Source organism: Bison bison, unplaced genomic scaffold, assembly GCF_000754665.1.
Source record: "Bison bison bison isolate TAMUID 2011002044 unplaced genomic scaffold, Bison_UMD1.0 scf7180017864384, whole genome shotgun sequence".
In the NCBI taxonomy this organism is placed as follows: Eukaryota; Metazoa; Chordata; class Mammalia; order Artiodactyla; family Bovidae; genus Bison; species Bison bison.
In genome coordinates this window covers 4,409,433-4,430,116 of record NW_011494956.1, presented here as the reverse complement: position 1 = coordinate 4,430,116, position 20,684 = coordinate 4,409,433, and the positions used below count along the sequence as shown (strand labels likewise).

Genomic DNA, 20,684 nt, shown 5'->3' with positions numbered 1-20,684 from the left:
ATGGACTGCAGCCTACCAGGCTCCTCCATCCATGGATTTTCCAGGCAAGAGTACTGGAGTGGGGTGCCATTGCCTTCTCCATTTCTAAATGTTACTGCTGCTACTGCTAAGTCGCTTCTGTCGTGTCCGACTCTGTGCGACCCCATGGATGTCGGCCCACCAGGCTCCCCTGTCCCTGGGATTCTCCAGGCAAGAACACTGGAGTGGGTTGCCATTTCCTTCTCCAATGCATGAAAGTGAAAAGTGAAAGTGAAGTCGCTCAGTCATGTCCGACTCTTCGCGACCCCATGGACTGCAGCCTACCAGGCTCCTCCATCCATGGATTTTCCAGGCAAGAGTACTGGAGTGGGGTGCCATTGCCTTCTCCATTTCTAAATGTTACTGCTGCTACTGCTAAGTCGCTTCTGTCGTGTCCGACTCTGTGCGACCCCATGGATGTCGGCCCACCAGGCTCCCCTGTCCCTGGGATTCTCCAGGCAAGAACACTGGAGTGGGTTGCCATTTCCTTCTCCAATGCATGAAAGTGAAAAGTGAAAGTGAAGTCGCTCAGTCATGTCCGACTCTTCGCGACCCCATGGACTGCAGCCTACCAGGCTCCTCCATCCATGGGATTTTCCAGGCAAGAGTACTGGAGTAGGGTGCTGTGGCCTTCTCCATTCTAAACGTTAACCCTCTTTAATTGAGCTGATGTATCTGAGAAATTAGGCAAAGAACTTAATATCTCAGTCAGTCTGGTTCAAGTCAGCTGTTTGAAAAAAAGGATGACATTCTTCTTTATTTTAACCTTAGCAAAAAGCTAATTCAAATGTGATCATCCTTAAGTTTAAAAAATATCAATTTCTGTGTCTGAAATAAGTATAAATAATGCACACACTTGTTAGCAAGTATACTCTTTTCAAACTCTAGAAAATAGAAATCATACGGAGAAGAAACTTCTCTTTAAAGCAGAATACCCGCTATATCACACAGAAAATTCTTCAAAATGAAACGATGGAAGGTTTAGTTGTTGGTGTTTTTGTTGACTCATTTATAAATTTTATAAGCTATCAAACAACGTTAATCCTGGCCACTAAATAAATTAGCCAAATGAAATTCCCTTTACAAACTTTAAAGAATATTCCTCTTCTAACAACCAAAAGATGACTACCCATGGTAATCATACACTATCTTTTAGTATTAACCACAACTGAGAGTGTGTGCCTTTGAAGATTTACGACATTAAGAACAATTTTTAAAATATAGTTTTATACTGGTATTTGCAGGATCACAAGTGGTATCCAGGGTCTTTAAATTTCCATTTAACATAAAGGAAAGAGATTTAAAAATGTTTGAAAACTCAATATAATAAGACCATATCTTTACATAAAGATATTTCACATGAAAAGATCAAATTAAGTAACTTACACTCTATTCCCTTGAACAATATCCACATAATCTTCAGATCGAGCATAGTATCCATCAGGACTCAAGGCCCCCCAGAAGTTGGACCACAGTTTTCCATGACGAGTTACAAGAGGAGCAATGATCTTCCTGAGGAGAGAGAAACAAATTCAGATAATTATCCATTTTTTAACTTCCACAAAATTATGTGTTTGGGGCTTAACATGACACAGAAAACAATAAACTTTATTTAACACATACACAGTCCAAAAAACTAAAATAAAATAGAGAGGAATTTCCTCCCTTCACTTTTCCTTAAACAAGTATATTGCTGATTTTCAATCATGCTTGGTAAAAAGACTAATAAAAAAGAAAAAGTAATTGAAAACGTGAATGAAAGTATAAAAAATTTTAAAAGGACAATACTTACATCCAATAAAAGTGTAACTACCTTAATCGTTTATTTTAAATATTTCCAAAATTATATTCAATGAAATCAAATATTTCCATTGTTATTAGGCAGACATAACAGTCCCGAGTGCATTAAGGTAGCTCATAAATATTTCTGAATAAAAAAATTTATGAAGATGGGCTGAGATATTTGTAAATAGGCCAGTTTTCCTAAAGTTAAGTCCTGAATTACTTTAAAGTATGTTGCAATTTTTTTTTTTAACTTTTATAATGGGTCGTGCTAGCCCTGGCAACACTGAACATTTTTCTGGTTTTTGACTATTTTAGAAAATAAAATAGAATACCTCTGTCTCACTATTTACCAGGAAAGGAGTCCCTTTGAGACAAGTATGTGTTACAAATTCAAAACATGTCAGATTTCTTCTTAAGGAAATCTAATTTATAATGCATCAACATTTTTCAAATGAAGTAACACATTTTGAAATTCCACTAGAATTAACTTTAAAATGAACTAAATTGTAGTAGGGTGACACAATTTTGAAGAAAATCTCACACAACTCCTCCAAGAGGAAGGTAATAGACCAACTGTCTCCACAAAAAAACCATTTCACAACACTCCAGTCTTGTGAAGACCAGGTGTGCCGTTTCTTTACCTATGGAAAAGTAACACATAGCCTACAAATACACTTCATTAAAAGTTTGTAGTTTATTTTTCCTGGTTCCTATTAGAATAAAATGCTAACCAGATACATCTATAATCTGCTTTGTTAGAATACTCACAACATTGGAAACAAAAACGTAAATTAGAATCTACATATTATGTTAATTTAAAGAATGATAGTTCAAGATAACTAACAAGACCAAACACTTAATAGAAAGAAATCTTAATTATAATCTTAGCTGCCTGAAAGAGCTGGGCAAAGAGACAATGAAAGTGAAAATCCATCTGCTGTGTGCCTCAATGTTTTTGAGTATGGAATTCTAAGATTAATATTGAGCAGCCTTAGATTTTGAATAACTGAATTCTCAAATTGACAAATTATACACAGGATGGGTTAATAGAGGACAGTAGACATCTTACATGTTTTAATCATCAAATTCAAAACAGCAATTTTAATATTTCACTGCTAACCATTCTATTTATTAAGAGAAATAATTATGTTAATATTTGTGAACATACATAGATTAATACCTGGCACTTAATAAGCACTCATTAAAGGTGGGGGAAGGCAATGGCACCCCACTCCAGGACTCTTGCCTGGAAAATCCCATGGACGGAGGAGCCTGGTAGGCTGCAGTCCATGGGGTAGCGAAGAGTCGGACATGACTGAGCGACTTCACTTTCACTTTTCACTTTCATGCATTGGAGGAGGAAATGGCAACCCACTGCAGTGTTCTTGCCTGGACAATCCCAGGGACAGCGGGGCTTGGTAGGCTGCCATCTGTGGGGTCGCACAGAGTCGGACACGACTGAAGCGACTTGGCAGACTTGGCAGAAAGGTGGGTTATTAGTGGAAATATTAATACTAGTAATACTATTACTGGGCTTTCCTGGTGATTCAGATGGTAAAGAATCCATCTGCAATGCAGGAGACCCAGTTCAATTCCGGTAAGGAAAATTCTTTGGAGAAGAGAATAGCTACCCACTCCAGTATTCTTAGTTGGAGAATCCCATAGACAGAGGAGCTTGGCAGGCTATATATAGTCCATGGGGCTGTGAAGAATCAGACATGACTGAGCGACTAACACCTTCACTTTTTTCACTTTCAATACTAGTGTTAGCAGTAATAAATAAAATAAAGATTAAATCACTATGAGCTGGTATGTTGCTGCTGCTGCTGCTGCTAAGTCGCTTCAGTCGTGTCCGACTCTGTGCAACCCCATAGACGGCAGCCTACCAGGCTCCCCCATCCCTGGGATTCTCCAGGCAAGAACAATGGAGTGGGTTGCCATTTCCTTCTCCAATGCATAAAAGTGAAAAGTGAGAGTGAAGTCTTTCAGTCATGTCCGACTCTTAGCGACCCCCCTGGACTGCAGCCCATCAGGCTCCTTTGTCCATGGGATTTTCCAGGCAAGAGTACTGGAGTGGGGTGTCATTGCCTTCTCTGATAAGCTGGTATAGATGGTGCCATTTTCTCACTTCAGTTTGGCTAAATAAAAACAGGTACTGCCTAATGATAATTAGCTCAGCACTAAATAAAATCACAGATCAGTCTGTGGAGTAATGTGCACCTCTGAAATTTCTTTCAAATTCTAAGAACTTCCAACTCTGCTTGTAATAACTTTTTAGGTCAGAAGTTTTATGAAATTCTACTTTAAAAATATCTTTAGAAAATAAAGCAATTCCAAGTGTTACAGATAGATCACAATTTCATCTAGTTTTAAAAAAATAGGACAAATATAATTAATAAACATTACATTTGTGATTGTAATATACTGAATACATCTAAATTTTCATTGGGTTATTTTCTATTTGACTTCTCTAAAAAATACAAATTCTTAGAATTGAAAGTTGTAGAAAATAATCTCTTGTGAGTTTCCTCAATTTGCTAAACACAGCTAAGTAATTACAGCATGTCCACATAAATGCAGAAAATAATTATAATTTTAAAAATAAATTGACATTGAATCATATATAGTACCTGTTTTGTTCAATCAAAATTTTCAAAGTCCTTGGATTTGTCAAAACAACATCTGCATCCACACTAAAGTAATATTCACAGTTTTTATCCTGACGGCAAAAATCCCTGTTGTTGAAAAAGAAATAAAATAGGCATTAAATAAACCAAATATTTGAAAATATTGGTTGAAACTGTTAACATAAATCTCATGTAAAATACGGTTTTTCTAAAATACTTTTCTAATCAAAATAGTAAGACAGTATCCAAAAGGGTAAATATTACTTTAAATTTCAAAATGGTCAGTTGATCAACACAGATGTTCATGGATAGAGCAACACTAAAACTTTTAGGGCAAGTGAAATATATTTTCAAGCCATGAAATACTTTAAACCATAAAGCATCAGGTCAAATGGGCAATTTATAGTTCAGCATTTAGTCCTCTCTAAAAGGGAAACATACTTTATATTAATGTTTTTGTCAACAGAATTTTTTCACAAATCAAAATATTTTCTACACACACACACACATACTCACAGAGCAAAATTCTGTATATCTACAATTTAGTTTAAGTGAAATCTTGGAGGTACAGGAGTATAACTCTTAAGGTATTAATACTTTTTAAACTTGATTTACATGGAATTCTTTCCAAAATAATCACTGCCCTGCTTCTTATATGGGACATGGATTATGATGTATGCTGTTCCTGGTACAGTCTGGAGCACTATCATCAGGAACACAAAGGAATGAACTACTTGTGATACATGACATGCTTCCAAGTACTGTGGTTTCTGCATCTGGGGTTCTTTCTGAGCTCTCCTCTGTCACTGCTTATCCAAGTTATCATTTTCTGCTATTGACAGTATTTATCTCCATAACACATTTGTTTCTAAGCAACTGTCAAACAGGATACCAGATAGAAAGATTGTTAAAATTGTTCAAAAAAAACATTAGAGGAAATGATTTTAAAATACTCTATGTATGGTGACAGATGGTAACTAGACATTGTGGTGATTATTTCACAACATATACAAATATTAAAGCATTATGTTGCACACCTGAGACAAATATTATATGTGAATTATACTCAATATAAAATAATAAACTAAAATAATTTTTTAAAAAGCATTCCAGATTATCTTGGATAAAAATCAAAACATTTATACTATATGATTTCAAGATGAATATAAATTCTTGGTAATAAAGTGTGGCATTCATCTTAGAGCAACAAGACAGAACAGAGAGTTCCCAATCATGCATAAATACTCAGTCACCTAATTTAGGACCAAGGCCAAGTCAATTAAGTAGGAAAAGAAAAACCTTAAATTGAAAAGGAGTGGGTCTCTGTAACAACCTAGTGGGGTGGGATGGGGAGAGAGATGGGAGGAAGGTTCACAGGGAGGGCACTTATGTAAATCTATGGCTGATTCATGTTGATATTTGGCAGAAAACAATAAAATTTTGTAAAGCAACTATCCTTCAATTAAAAAATAAATAATTTTAAAATAAGAAATAAAAGTAGCATTGAAACAACTGGAATTTCATTTGCAAAGAATAAAATTTGACCCCTATTTCACTCAAAATACAAAAATGTATTCAAGATGAATTGCAGATTGAAACATCTTAGACATAAATGATAGAATGATAAAGCTTATGAAAGAAAAATTTCAAAGAATGGATTCATGACATCAGAATAAGATTTCTTAAATAGAAAAATAAATACCAAAGCATAAAAAAATGAAACAGAATTTTATTAGATTAAAATTTCTTCTCATTATAAGGCAATTCTTAAAAAGCCAGAATAAAATATCTTTCCATACCCAGTAGAGTGGCTAAAATAAAAAGATGTGCAATAAATGTTGAGAAACATGTGGAGCAGCTGGAGCTCTACCACCTTGCTGTTATAAGTGTAAAATGTCCATTCATTTTGGACTATTCAGCAGTTTCTTAAAAAGTTAAACATAATCTATCCTAACCCTGGGCCCTAGTTAGTCCATTCCTTGGTATTTTCCAAATATATTCTAAAGGATATATGTATACACATGCACACACACACACACACATGCACACACAAAATACATTTTATTCACACTTCTAATCAAGAATCTTCATTAGCAGTCTTATTCATAATGGCCAGAAACTCTACATAACCCAATGCCTATCAACTGTAGAGAATATAAGGCACTTGTAATATATTCATATGGAAAAATACTAGTCAGCAATGAAAAAGAATGAACTGCTGATAACTGTAATAACATAAGTAAATTAGAGAACACTGTGCTGAGGCAAAGTCAGACACAACAGAGCACATACAGAATTTTTTAAATTAGAGAAAACAGGTTCTAAATGTGGACCCAAGGTACTCTCCAATGATTAAGTTACAGAACCCTTAGTATTAAAATCGTTTGATTTTTCCAAGGTCTGTTCTCCTGCCAGTCCTTATACACCCATAGTAGGCACTGTCTATCACTCGGGCAGAGCTTCCATAGCACAATACAAGAATATACCCTGCTAAGAAGTGACCATCTCTTACCTTTTAATCAGTAGCTCTCTCACTACTGATGGGCATATTCAACAATCACTGAATAAATGATTGTCTTTACTGCAACCAAAATTTTATAAATAATCTGTCTGAAGTTATTAAAGGGGCTAGACAAAGGACCTAAAGTATTTCCTTTATGGTTATAGTACTATTTAGATCATGCATGCATACATGCTAAGTCGCTTCAGTCATGTGCAACTCTTTGCGACTACATGAACTACAGCCCGCCAGGCTTCTCTGTCCATGGGATTCTCCAGGCAAGAATACTGGAATGAGTTGCCATATCTTCCGCCAGAAGATCTTCCCAAACCAGGGAATAAACCCTCATCTCCCTGTGGCTCCTGCATTGCAGGCAGATTCTTTACCACTGAGCCACTGGGAAAGCCCAGGAGGTAACTAAAATATCTGAAACATACATTTCTGTCCCACAAAACCTTCAGCTAATACATATTTAAACCACTGTTACATCAGTCACATGACTCATCTGTCTGAGGATTTAAATATTGAACTGAAGTTCAGTTAATAGTTTCATTAAATATACTGACTCTCAGCCATTAATAGGAAATTGTAAATAATTTTCATGGCCCTTTAGACATAAATACATTCAAACATAGATATAGTTCTAAAGCAGAGGCTCGCTCATGTGTGGATACACACACATATACACATATATGCACACATACACACACATGTGCACACACAGTTGAGACACCCAAGTTTAGAATATTAATTTTGAAGAACAGTTTCTTTAGTAGATACTGGTAGAATTTATATTTGTTAAAACATACATTCCCATGTTTCTGGCTTCAGCTTGACTTAGATTTTCTTCTGGTCCTACTATTTTTATAGTAGTGATTTCATGTTTAGCTTTATCAAAAAATACTTTGATGTCCTTTTCATGATAAACTTCCTGTAACATATTTTAAAAATTGAAAATTAGTTTCAAAAAAATAAAAGTAGTGAGAGAAAATAAGACGACTGAAGTTTTCATATTGAAGGATGACTTCACATTCAAAATTGTGAACTCCACAATTCACATATTCACTCAATTACAGACAAAATGATAACTGTATTAAATGGTTTATATATATAAATGTCATCTAAATATCACAGGAAGAACCTAAAATAAGATACATAGGAATTTTTTTAAGATACTTTAAAATTCTTTTAATATCTACTTCTAGACAGATTCTTGCATTAATACTTAAACCCTGAGTGCTATAAAACATTTCTAACTTGAGAGGGAAAAAAGGCTTGTGGTAGAGAATCTTAGATATGTGTTGTAAAATATCCATATAAATATCTATTAAACCTAACCAATTTATCTGTTATCATCTTTTTTATAAAATAAATATTACAATGTTATTTTAAGCAGAGAGAAAAATTTATGGTCATATAAAGAGTCATTTTTTAACAAAAAGAAGGGAAAATTAATAAGATTTTATTGATAAAGAAATATGAGAAAATAATCAACATCAAAAGTCATCAAACTAGTGTGATTCGACTGTGCTAAAATTTAGATAAGATTATCTCCATCATTAGAGAACTTCAGAGTTTTTTATTTCTCAAATCTCACTAAGTATTTTTGAAAGCTTTTCACAGCTCATTAAAATGACATCATGAAAAAGCTGCAGAGAGGTAAAATTTTAAATAAAAGAAGATAAAAACTTCTGTTATCAAGGGGTTTTAGGTCCTATGAAAGGAGGAAAAGTGTAAGACACATTCCATAAAAAGAAAATACTTTAATATAAGTAATATATTACAATGCATTTTATAAAAAGCAAATGCTCAGTGCATTCACCCTTTAAAACTTATTTGAGCTAGTTTTTTGCAAATATACTAAATAAAATAGTCTCTGGAAAAGGCAAATGACTAGTTGATATGTACATCAGGAAGAAAGAACAATGTTAAACTAAAAGTATTAAGACAAAAGAGAGAAAAAACTATACTTCATGGCTATTGAATTTCTCCAAATGATAATAAATGTCAACAGTTTCAATGTGAAAGAGATAAGTAAATGGAAAAACATTGAGGAAAAATGTCTTTAAGTTTAGACTATATGTGGGAGGTTTTGGGGAGGATCTGAATATGTTTTGAAGGAAATGAAAGCCTTTGGGAAAGAGTATGTGATGAATCAAAACAATACTGTATCTGGAAGACATTTCAAGTTCTGATGTTAGGTACTATCACCAAGTGCATGCTGAGCTGCTTTGGTCATCCGACTCTGCGATCCCCTGGTCTGTAGCCTGCCAGGCTCCTCTGTCCATGGGATTCTCTAGACAAAAATACTGGAGTGGGTTGCCATGCCCTTCTCCAGGAGATCTTCCTGACCCAAGAACTGAACCTGCATTTCTTGCAATACAGGCAGATTCTTCACTGTCTGAGCCACCAGGGAAACCCAGGTATTATCATTAACTATTATTTTATGACCAGTTTTATAAAAGTAAGTACCAGTACGAACCCAAAGCCAAAGGACTATAGACTCTTTGACATCTCTTCATTATATACTAGGTTAAATTCATTAAAATGGCTGATAGTCAACAATTTTTGATCCATAAAAAAACTGACAGCTTCATGTGGCTCATCCCAATACTATGATACTAGTTACTGGATTTGAAAATACTTAGGTGCTAAAGAGGCAAGTAAGTGTTAGTCACTTAGTTGTGCCCAACTCTGTGAACCCATGGACTGCAGCCCACCAGGCTCTCTGTCCATGAGATTTTACAGGCAAGGTTACATGAGTACGTCACCATTTCCTTCTCCAGGGGATCTGCCCAACTCAGGGATTGAACCCGGGTCTCCTGCACTGCAGGCAGATTCTTTACTGACTGAGCTACAAGGGAAGCCCCCTAAAGAAGCAAAGCAGTAATGATTTCAAAACCCCCACTGAATTTAACCCAAATTTAAAAATTTTTTATACATGAACAAATAATAACAAATAGTTTCAACTAAGATCAAAGTTTTCACATAAAATAATTTATTTTTCAAATACTTACTTTGTTATGAATAAAGAATTTAAGTGCTTCTTTTGGGTAATCCAGTGTCAACAATGTGTTCAGAAATCGAGGTAGGAAAGGGGTTGGTTGCTCAATAAAAACACCTATTGTTACATTTGGATAGACCTTTGTTTTATGGCAAACATAAAAACAAATTATCATTAGCATGGTTTTACTTTAAATTCTATGCAAATATTAATCAATACAGCACAAAACATACTATAATATCAGTACAACATAACTTTGATTGCCCAGTGGCAATTCTCTAATACATTTTTGAGGACCCCATCAATGATTTTTACCAAATAACATCTTGACATTATGATTCAGGTTGAAGAGGAAGCTCACTACTGTACTTATTACAGGGACACTATAATTAAGGTTATTGCCTGCTCTAGTGTTGACTGTTCCCTTTAAAGTAGTCCTAAAAGAAACTTTCTTTAGATATGAATCTATTTTGACAGCTTCATCTCAGAAGCCAAAATGCTAACTGTGCTTCCTTGTTTGTTTCTGTGGCTTGGAAACTGAATGGTTAATCTGTGGCTCAAATAAAGTAATCATAGAGATTATTATGAGAAACCTCATTTAGCCTCATTACTAAAATCATGAGACTTTATTTCTATGTTTGAATCTTTTATTATGTTATATATAAGGAAAGCTATTTTGCATCACTAATATATCTTATCTTGTATCGATCTTAATATATTTTCTTAATTTCTACTTGGGTAAGTGTTAGAGGACGGCTTGTTTTTCACTCATTGCATGAACAATTCTGAAATATCTATTATTAGTCAATCCTCGTGATCAGAAACATTTAGAAAATAGAGGGAAAGTTCCTGGCTTGGAAACTTAAAATGGTTGAGGAAGACAGAAACATAAGTAAACAACCATGCAATAGTATTTTTATTAGAACTATATGAAAGATTTCTTTATAATGCCTTTTTAAACCCATGGTTTGAAGCCTGACTTTAGAATTTTAAATTACAAATTATATACAAATGGGTGAAGGAGATTAAAAGGTAAAAAGAAAAGACAAATAAGTACATCACACTATTGAACAAGAAAAACTTTTAAATAACAAAAAACTTCTAAAAATAAAGATTACAGATTTTTTAAAGTGCCATATATGTTAAGTGCCGAATTAGGCACCTCTCCCCCATCTTTTCACACATAATACCTCATGTATTCCTCTGTCATCTGGTAACCTAATATTTGTGTGGATTGAAGTACAACTCAAACACGGTTGTATATATCAATTCATTGTATATATTCATTCAGTTACTCAAATATTTATTACTAAGTCCATAAACAAAGAAAAACAACTAAAGAAAAATAATTCTACATCTAGGAGTTCTCAGTTTAATAGGGGAAATGAGTAAAAACTGGATGACAACTCTCCCTTATCAAATGAAGTGACTCATGTCATTTAAATTATATAATAACCTTAGAAGTCATTTATTATTCCAAATTTATAATATGAGGAAAGGGAGATTTAGAGCAACTCAGAACACATTAATTAGTAGGTAAAGAGTTCGGCTTCACCATGCTACATCTCCACTATCAGTCTAAGTTCATTTTATACACTAATGATAACAACAGTACAGATGATAACAGTTAAGTATTGTTCAAGGCTTAGCATTTCATATATATAATTTATCATATAAAATATCACTATATACATAAACATATATGTGTAATTTCTTTAAGCCTCCTACCAATCCTCTGAGACAACCATTATCATTTTTTCATATAAAGAAACTTGCCCATGGCCGACATCTTAGAATATGCTAGCCCTAGACTGTAACTACCCATATAATTTTAATTTTATATGCATGATTATTACATAAATAAAATACATAAGAAATTTATTTTTATAATAAAATGGCTTTCCTTTCTAGCAGTCTGTAAGACAAAAATGGCTTGAGAATCAAGTTACTCCAATGTGCAAAAAAATAAAGATAAAAAAGTATAATATAAATATTTTTCCGTCTTGGCACCAGAAAGTTTATGTTAACAGGAAACCAAACAGATAAAAAAAATTTAACTCTTCCTCCAGAAGACAGCACTCTTTTGAAAAAAGGATCAGAATGAATTTTTAAACATCTTCATGATGCAGCTTCATTCAGAAATTTTCTGGCTTTCTTTCCAGATAGGAAACATTCAGCTTGTTATTTCAGAGACTGGCCAAAAAAATCTTAGTTTCAAGTAAAAGAGGGCTCTATTCAGAAGCTCCTAAATATGAACAAATTACTCTTTATCCTCCCTTTCAGACAGTGATAAAAACAGAAACTACTTAATTCAGGACATTTAGTACTTTACAGTGAGATTATTTTGAATTTGCATGGGTCCAGAAGTCACCAGAACTATATTAAGGGGAATTTTATTTGTGTCTACACTTATCTGGCATGCTGTAGATATTCAACAAAACTATGGTAAGTAAAGGAAATAATCAGTCTTAGTGACAAAATTATCCTTAGAACCCAATGTTCATACACATAATAGTCTTCCAAAACATAAGAGCCAATTTTTGAAAGAAAAATATTACCACAGGATATCCTAAAACTGCTCTGGTTGATGTAAGAAGAAGGATGCATAAAACATTTTATACATAAATAATAATTACTTCCAATTGCATGTTTATCTTCAAAGTATAAATGGTAAACTATAGCTATAATTTTATATGAAATATATGTGAAAGTAGCACTATTCTTGGCATATAATATATATGTTGCATCTAGGCAAAATTGCACAGTGGTCAAAATTATAGGGTCTGGAACCAGATTGCCTAAATTCAAATCGCACTTCCAATAAAAAAAAAAAAAAAATTGCATGCCTTAAGTAAGTTACTCAATGTGGAGGTACCTCAGTTTTCTCATCTGTAAACCTCAGTCAAACCTATGGGATTTGTAAAATTAATATGAGTTACTATATATAAAATACTAAAACAGTCCTTAGTTATTTATTATTATTTTTAAATCATCAAATTTGAAAATCAAGCTAATCAACTAATTTTGACAGATAAGATTAGTCAATACAAATACTGAAGCATTATAACCATTATTTTCCTCAATCCTTTGACCAAGTTAAAGACTAAAAACAAGAATTCCCACTCATAGCAAGCTAGTATATATTAACAACCAAGCCCCTTTTACTAGGGTCAATTAGGGTCAATTATTATCTGGTTTTTCTAGAAATACACATATCTAGCAATTTTCTGTCATCATGCTTTAGATTTATAAATCTATTATCTACCAATTTATCAATACTATAAAATAATGTGTTGTTTTTATTTTACAAACCATTGCATTTCATGAAAATATACTTTTATTACTACATTTCACCCAGAGTCAATTCCACTCACATCTACTGCAGACAAGTCAATTGTATCCACTTCACAAAAAGTGCAGCCATTATCTTGTGTCCATGCATTAGGTATATAGTTTCCAAAATAATTCAGGAGGATCTGGAAAAGAAGGAAAACTGCACTATTAACAAAAGTAAGACTTTCCCATCAATGTACTTTCATTCTATAAACCTCTAACTTCAAAGCATGTTTTCTGCATTAGGTACATCCCCTTAATAATTCTACAAATATTTGTCACCTAGAGATACACAATGAACAAAGTTCTCTCCAGACTGTGAATCATAAATGAAGGCAAGCTTTGTCTAGAAATGCCAAAAAATGCATTATACATCATAAAGCTAATATTTCAATATATCAAAAATAAGAAGAGACACCATTAAAGCAATATGTCAAACAATTTACCACAGTTTTAATTGAACTAATGAAGCTTATTAACCAAAACAAAACAAATAAAAGCAGTTATGTGAACAGTAATTTAGTAATAATATAAATATGCTTAAAGGCTCAGTCTAGACATGTACAGTGAATGGGTAAGTGCCAGTGTGACCTCTTACCACCATCACCACACAAAACAAATATTGTATATACTTTATCACCAAAAGGCACTAAACTCTTCTGAGAAACTATAATCACTAAAACCCAGGCTTCTGGGCAGTGATTCTGGAATACTGACTTGAGGAAAAGAAATCCTGTAGATTAAAATAGATCTAGAATAAGTTCTAATTAGAGCCACCCCACAAACCCTATCAATAATAAACTAGAGTGGGGAGGGGAGGTAGAACAATATGGCAGAGTAGGGAGATCTTGGGCTCATGTCTCCCCACACATACACCAAAATTACAACTACATAGAGAGAACCATCTCTGAGAATGACCATAAGACTAACAGAAAATATCTTCTATAACTGAAGATAAAAAGAAAAAGCAACAATGAGACAGGTAGGAGGAACAGAGATGCAGTTTAGTCAGAACCCATGCCCACAGTGGAGCAATCCACAAGCAGGAGGGGTATCACAGCCCTAGGGGTCTTCTCCAAAGGGCCAAGGGCCCAATCCAACCTTGGGCTCCCCATCTTAGAAGACCTGCACCAGGAGGATGAGCCACTATAATATCTGGCTTTAAAACCAGAGGGGCTTACATGTGGGAGAGCCAGAAGCCTGTAGGAAACTGAGACTACTCTTAAAGGGTGAAGGCACAGATTCACTCTCTCCAAATCCCAGTGCAGAGGCAGCAGTTAGAAAAGTGCCTGGGTCATACAAGGAGGAAATTTATTTATTAATTTTAGGGCATGTACCTGAGGGGCACGATCTGTTGAAACTTTCTCTGAGTACAAATGAGCTGGCAGATTGTGGCCAGGCCTTACAGCTGGCTGTACTGGGAACAAGCCCCATACACTAGTGCACCCAAAGCAATTGCAACTTAGAGATAACAGGAGTAGCACACAGCCCAAGCAGAGGACACTTCTGGAGTACCTGGCTCTGGTGACCAGGAGGGGCCACACTACTGAACCCCACAGGAAACCTTCTATACAAAGTCACTCTTTAAAGACCAGGAGATAATAGCTGATCTACCTAATACATAGAAACAGAAAATTACTTTATATGAGGAGACAAAGAAATAATGTTACAAATAAAAGAACAAGACAAAACCTCAGAAAAAGAATTAAATGGAATGGAGCTAAGTTAGAAACTAGAGGGAATCACAGGCAGATTAGATGATGCAGAGGAAAGGATCAGCAATATGGAAGACAGGCTAATAGGAAATCACCCAATCAAAACAGCAAAACGAAAAAAGAATTTTTAAAAATGAGGATAGTTTAAGGAGCCTCTGGGGCACAACAGGCATTCTAACATTAGCATTATAGAGTTTCCCAGAAGGAAAAGAAAGGGACAGAGATATTTCAAGAGATAATGGATGTAAATTCCCCTAAACTGGTGAAGGAAACACTCTCGAGTCTAGGAATCCCAGAGAATTCCAAATAAAGTCAATCCAAAGGGACCCTACACAAATACACTACCATCAAAAAGTCAGAAGTTAAAGATAAAGAGAGTATTAAGGACAGCAAGGAAAGTTATGACCAACCTAGATAGCATATTGAAAAGCACTTTGCCAACAAAAGTCCGTCTAGTCAAGGCTATGGTTTTTCCAGTAGTCATGTATGGATGTTGAGTGTTGGACTGTGAAGAAAGCTGAGCACCGAAGAATTGATGCTTTTGAACTGTGGTGTTGGAGAAGACTCTTGAGAGTCCCTTGGACTGCAAGGAGATCCAACCAGTCCATTCTAAAGGAGATCAGTCCTTGATGTTCATTGGAAGGAATGATGCTAAAGCTGAAACTCTAATACTTTGGCCACCTCATGCGAAGAGTTGACTCATTGGAAAAGACCCTGATGCTGGGAGGGATTGGGGGCAGGAGGAGAAGGGGACGACAGAAGATGAGACAGTTGGCTGGCATCACCAACTCAACGGACATGAGTGTGAGTGAACTCCAGGAGTTGGTGATGGACAGGGAAGCCTGGCATGCTGCAATTCATGGGGTTGCAAAGAGTCAGACACGACTGAGTGACTGAACTGAACTGAACTGAAGGGCAGCAAAAAACAAAACAAACCAACAACAACAACAAAAGCTTGTCACATACAAAATAAACCCTGTGAGATTATCAGCTGATATTTCAGCAGAAAACTTGTAGGCCAGGGAATGGCATGACATATTCAAAGTACTGAAAGGAAAAACACAACCAAGAACCTCTATCTGGTGAAGTTAACATTCAGTATTGAAGAAGACATAAAGAATTTACCAGACTAGCAAAAGGTAAAGGAGTCCATCACCACTAAGCCAACCTTATAAGAAAGTTAAAGGGTCTTCCTTAAACAGAAAAGATAAGAACATAACCAGAACTATGAAAATTATAAAAGAGAAAAATACCACCAGTAAAGCCAAATATTTAGTAAAGGTAATGGATCAGCTAACTATACAGCTAGTATGAAGGTTAAAATACAAAACCAGTAAAATCTAATATTATCTACAATAATTATTTAACAATGTACAAAATAAAAAAAGTAAAATAAAACACCAAAAACATAAAATGTGGCAGAGGGGAGTAAAAATGTAGTGTTTTTAGAATACAGCCAAACTAGAGCAATGGTCAACTTAAAATATACTGATATTTACTATATAAGAACTTCATGGTAACCATGAATCAAAAACATATAATAGATACACAAAAGATAAAGAGGAAGTTCACAAACATAACTCAGTAACCAAATCATAAGGGACTAAGAGAAAAAAGGAACAGAGAAGAATACCAAAAATAACCAGAAAACAACTAACAACATTTTAATAAGTACATGCCTGTTAATAATTACTTTAAATGTAAATGGACTAAATGTTCAAATCCAGAAAATAGGGTGGCTGAATGGATTAAAAGGAAAACAAGCTCCATATACATGCTTCCATCAAAGGACTCACTCAACATCTAAAATCACACAAAAAGTGAGGGGATAAAAAAGGGTATTCTCAAACATATAAAGAAGACTTAATACCTATTTTTCTCAAACTATTTCAAAATACTGAAGGGGAAGGATGGAACCCTTTCAAACTCGTTCTAATGGCCAGCATTACCCTGATATCAAAATCAAAGACACTATGAAAACAGAGAAAATCATAATTATCCCTGATAAACCTGGATACAGAAATCTTCAACAGAATATTAGCAAACTAAATTCAGTAACACATTAAAAGGATTATAAATCATGATCCAGTAGGATTTACTCTAGGGACACAAGAATAGTTCAATATATTCAAATCACTCAATATGAAACACCACATTAACAAAATAAAGGATAAAGATCATATAATCAGATGCATAAAAACTTTGGACAAAATTCAATATCCATTTTACAACAAAAACTCTCAACAAAGTGGTTACAAAGGAAACATACCTCAACCTAAAGGCCATATATGACAAACCCACAGTTCATGTCATATTCAGTGGTGAAAAGCTGAAAGCATTTCCTCTAAACTAGGAAGAAAACAAGGATCTCACTCTTCCCGATTTTATTCAACATAGTGATTCATGGGGTTGCAAAGAGTCGGACACGATTGAGCGACTGATCTGATCTGATCTGATATAGAAAACTTTAAATACTCCACACAAAAAACTATTAGGTCTACCAAACGAATTGAGTAAAGTTACAAGATACAAACAAAACACAGAAATCTACTGCATTTCTATACATTAATAATAATTGACCAGAAATTAAAAAAAAATAATTTCATTTACAATTGCATAGAGAAGAATAAATTTCCTAGGAATAAATTTAATCAAGGAAGTAAAAGATTTGTACTCTGGAAACTATAAAACATTGGGGAAATAAACTGAGGAAGACACAATTAAATGAAGAGACAAACTGTGCTCACAGACTAGAAGAATTAATACTGTGAAAATGTCCACACTACTCAGAGCCATCTCCAGATTCAATGTAATTCCTATCAAAATACCCATAGCATTTTTCACACAACTAGAATAATCCTAAAATTTATATGAAACAACAAAAGAGGTCAAATAGCCAAAGAAATCTTGAGAAAGAAGAACAAAACTGGAAGTATTGTACTCCCCGGTTTCACACTTTACCCCAAAGAACAGTAATCAAAACAATATAGTATTGACATGAAAACAGACACATAGATAAAAGGAATAGAAAAGACAGAATAGACAGAAATAAATAGAATAAATAAAAAATAAAAAGAATAGAATAGACAGAAATAAACCCACACTTATATGGTTAATGATCTATGACACAGAAGGCAAGGATATACAATGAGAATAGACAGCCCCTTTAATAAACGGTGCTGGGAAAACTGGACAGCTACATTCAAAAGAACCAAAATGGACTATTTTCTCATACCATATATTATACAAGAAACTCAAAACAGATGAAGGAATTAAATCTAAGACCTGAAACCATAAACTTGAAGAAGAAAACATAGGTAGTATGCTTTTTGACACTGATGTTAGCAGTGGTTTTTTGGTTATGCCTCCTCAGGCAAGGAAAACAAAAGCAAAATAAACAAATGGGACTAAATCAAACTTAAAGTTTTTGCACATATAACAACTTCTGCACATGAAAATACTATCAACAAAACAAAAAGGCTACCCACTGAATGGGAGAAGATATTTGCAAATGATATGTTCAAAACAGAGGTTAATATTCAAAATATACAAAGAACTCATACAATTCAATATCAAAAAAAGAAAAAAAGAAACAACAACTCCATGAAAATACAGGCAGGGGATCTGAATACATATTTCACCAAAGAAGACGTACAAGTGGCCATCAGACATAGGAAAAAATGTAAAAATGCTCAACAAAATTAATCATCAAGTAAATGCAACCAAAACCACAATGAGATACCTGTTAAAATAGCTACGATCAAAAAAAAAAAAAAAATTAAGTAACAAGTGTTGGCAAGGATGTAGAAAAGCAGAACCCTTATACAATGCTGATGAGAATGCAAATTGATGCAGCCACTATGGAAAACAGGATGGAGGTCCCTCAAATAATGAAATACAGAACTAACATATGATGCATATACTCCATGTCTAGATATTTTCCCCAAGAAAACAAAAACACTAATTCAAAAAGATATATGCACACCTATGCTCAATGAAGCATTATTTACAATAGCTAGGATATGGAAGCAACCCAAGTGTCCATCATTATATGAATGTATAAAGAAACTGTGATATATATATATATATATATACACACACACACATACACACACACACACATATATATATATAATGTAATATTACTCAGCCATAAAAGGAATGAAATCTTGCCATTTGCAACAACATAGATAAACCAAGAGGATTTGATTCCAAGTGAAATAAGTCAGACAATGAAAGGTAAATGCCATATGATTTCATATATATATAGAATCTAAAAACAAATGAATAAACATAACTAATCAGAAACAATCATAGATACAAAAACAAACAGGTGGTTGCCAGAGGGGATGAGAGTGGTGGGATGAGAAAATTAGATGAGGGAGATAAATAAGTACAAATTTCCAGTTACAAAATAAATGAGATGTGCATGATGAACAGTGTGAAGAATATAGCAAATAATAATGTAGTACCTTTTATGGTGATATAATGATGATTAGATTTATTATAGTGATCATTTTGTAAAGTACAGAAATATCGAATCACTATGTTGTACACCAGGAACTAACATAGTATTTTAGGAAATTATAATACTTCAAAAAGAAACAAGCAAGCAATCTCATAGAAAAAGAAATCAGATATATGGTTACCACAGGCAAGAGGTGGACGAGCTGAACTTGGATGGTGATCAAAAGGTACAAATTTCAGGTATAAGTACTACAGATGTAATAAACATGATAAATACAATTAACACTGCTCTAAGTTATACATGAAAGTTGTTAAGAAACAAATCCTGAGTTCTCATTACAAGAAAATTTGTTTTTCTTTTTCTTTTATTTTGTACTTAGATGATAGGTATTTACTAAACTTATACAGTGCTATATGTCAATTGTAAAACTGGAAGGAAAAAAAAATAAGGTATGACACTGTTTCCCCACCTACCCCTTTCATATATCTCAGAGCATCTCCTTTGTTACTTATCCCCCTTTCTCCTTAATCATCTGTTGGCATTCATCTTATCTATAAAATCTCAATCTTTGTTTATGTTTTGGATTTAGGAGAAAGTGAAGGAAGATGGATGGAAGAGAGAGGTAAACACATTGAAAGATGGCTCTGAGCCCTCAAAAAAATATCTTGGACGTCCCCAGCATGTAAACATTTTAAGAAAAATTCTGCTCTCCTTACTTTAAAAAAATTACTATACATGCTAACTTTCAATTTTAACCCCTAGAATGGTAGGAACAGCTGAAGTTTTTAATTTTTTTATTATTTCTTGTCATAAACTATAATTATCTCATCTCAACACAGTGAAGCTAAAACTAATTAGCTTTGGCTATAATTTTATATTACTGATAAAAGGAAGCACCTAAAATCCTCATTATGTTTATATAATCATTAATTTTTCATTGAAAAGATGAGATGAACTAAAAGAAAAAAATGTTCATATGTTAAATATGATAGTCAAAAATGCACAGAAGTACCAACTGAATTTTTCTAGCTTCCTAAGATCATGGTATCTAGTCCCATCACTTCATGGCAAATAGATGGGGAAACAGTGGAAACAGTGGCTGACTTTATTTTTCTGGGCTCAAAAATCACTGCAGATGGTGACTGCAGCCAGGAAATTAAAAGACGCTTGCTCCTTGGAAGGGAAGTTATGACCAACCTAGAAAGCATATTAAAAAGCAGAGACATTACTTTCC

General features: G+C 34.1%; 1 protein-coding gene across 1 annotated transcript in view; it reads right to left on the bottom strand.

The window, feature by feature from the left end:
* Positions 1-20,684, bottom strand: part of PLOD2 (procollagen-lysine, 2-oxoglutarate 5-dioxygenase 2) — a 125,185-nt gene that overhangs the window by 15,484 nt on the left and 89,017 nt on the right. Inside the window, exons 8-12 of the mRNA XM_010858135.1 lie at positions 13,309-13,410; positions 9,948-10,073; positions 7,740-7,861; positions 4,434-4,538; positions 1,405-1,530 (exon numbers count right to left, since the gene is read on the bottom strand). Coding sequence (XP_010856437.1) covers positions 1,405-1,530; positions 4,434-4,538; positions 7,740-7,861; positions 9,948-10,073; positions 13,309-13,410 — 581 coding nt within the window. The remainder of the gene's footprint in view (positions 1-1,404; positions 1,531-4,433; positions 4,539-7,739; positions 7,862-9,947; positions 10,074-13,308; positions 13,411-20,684) is intronic.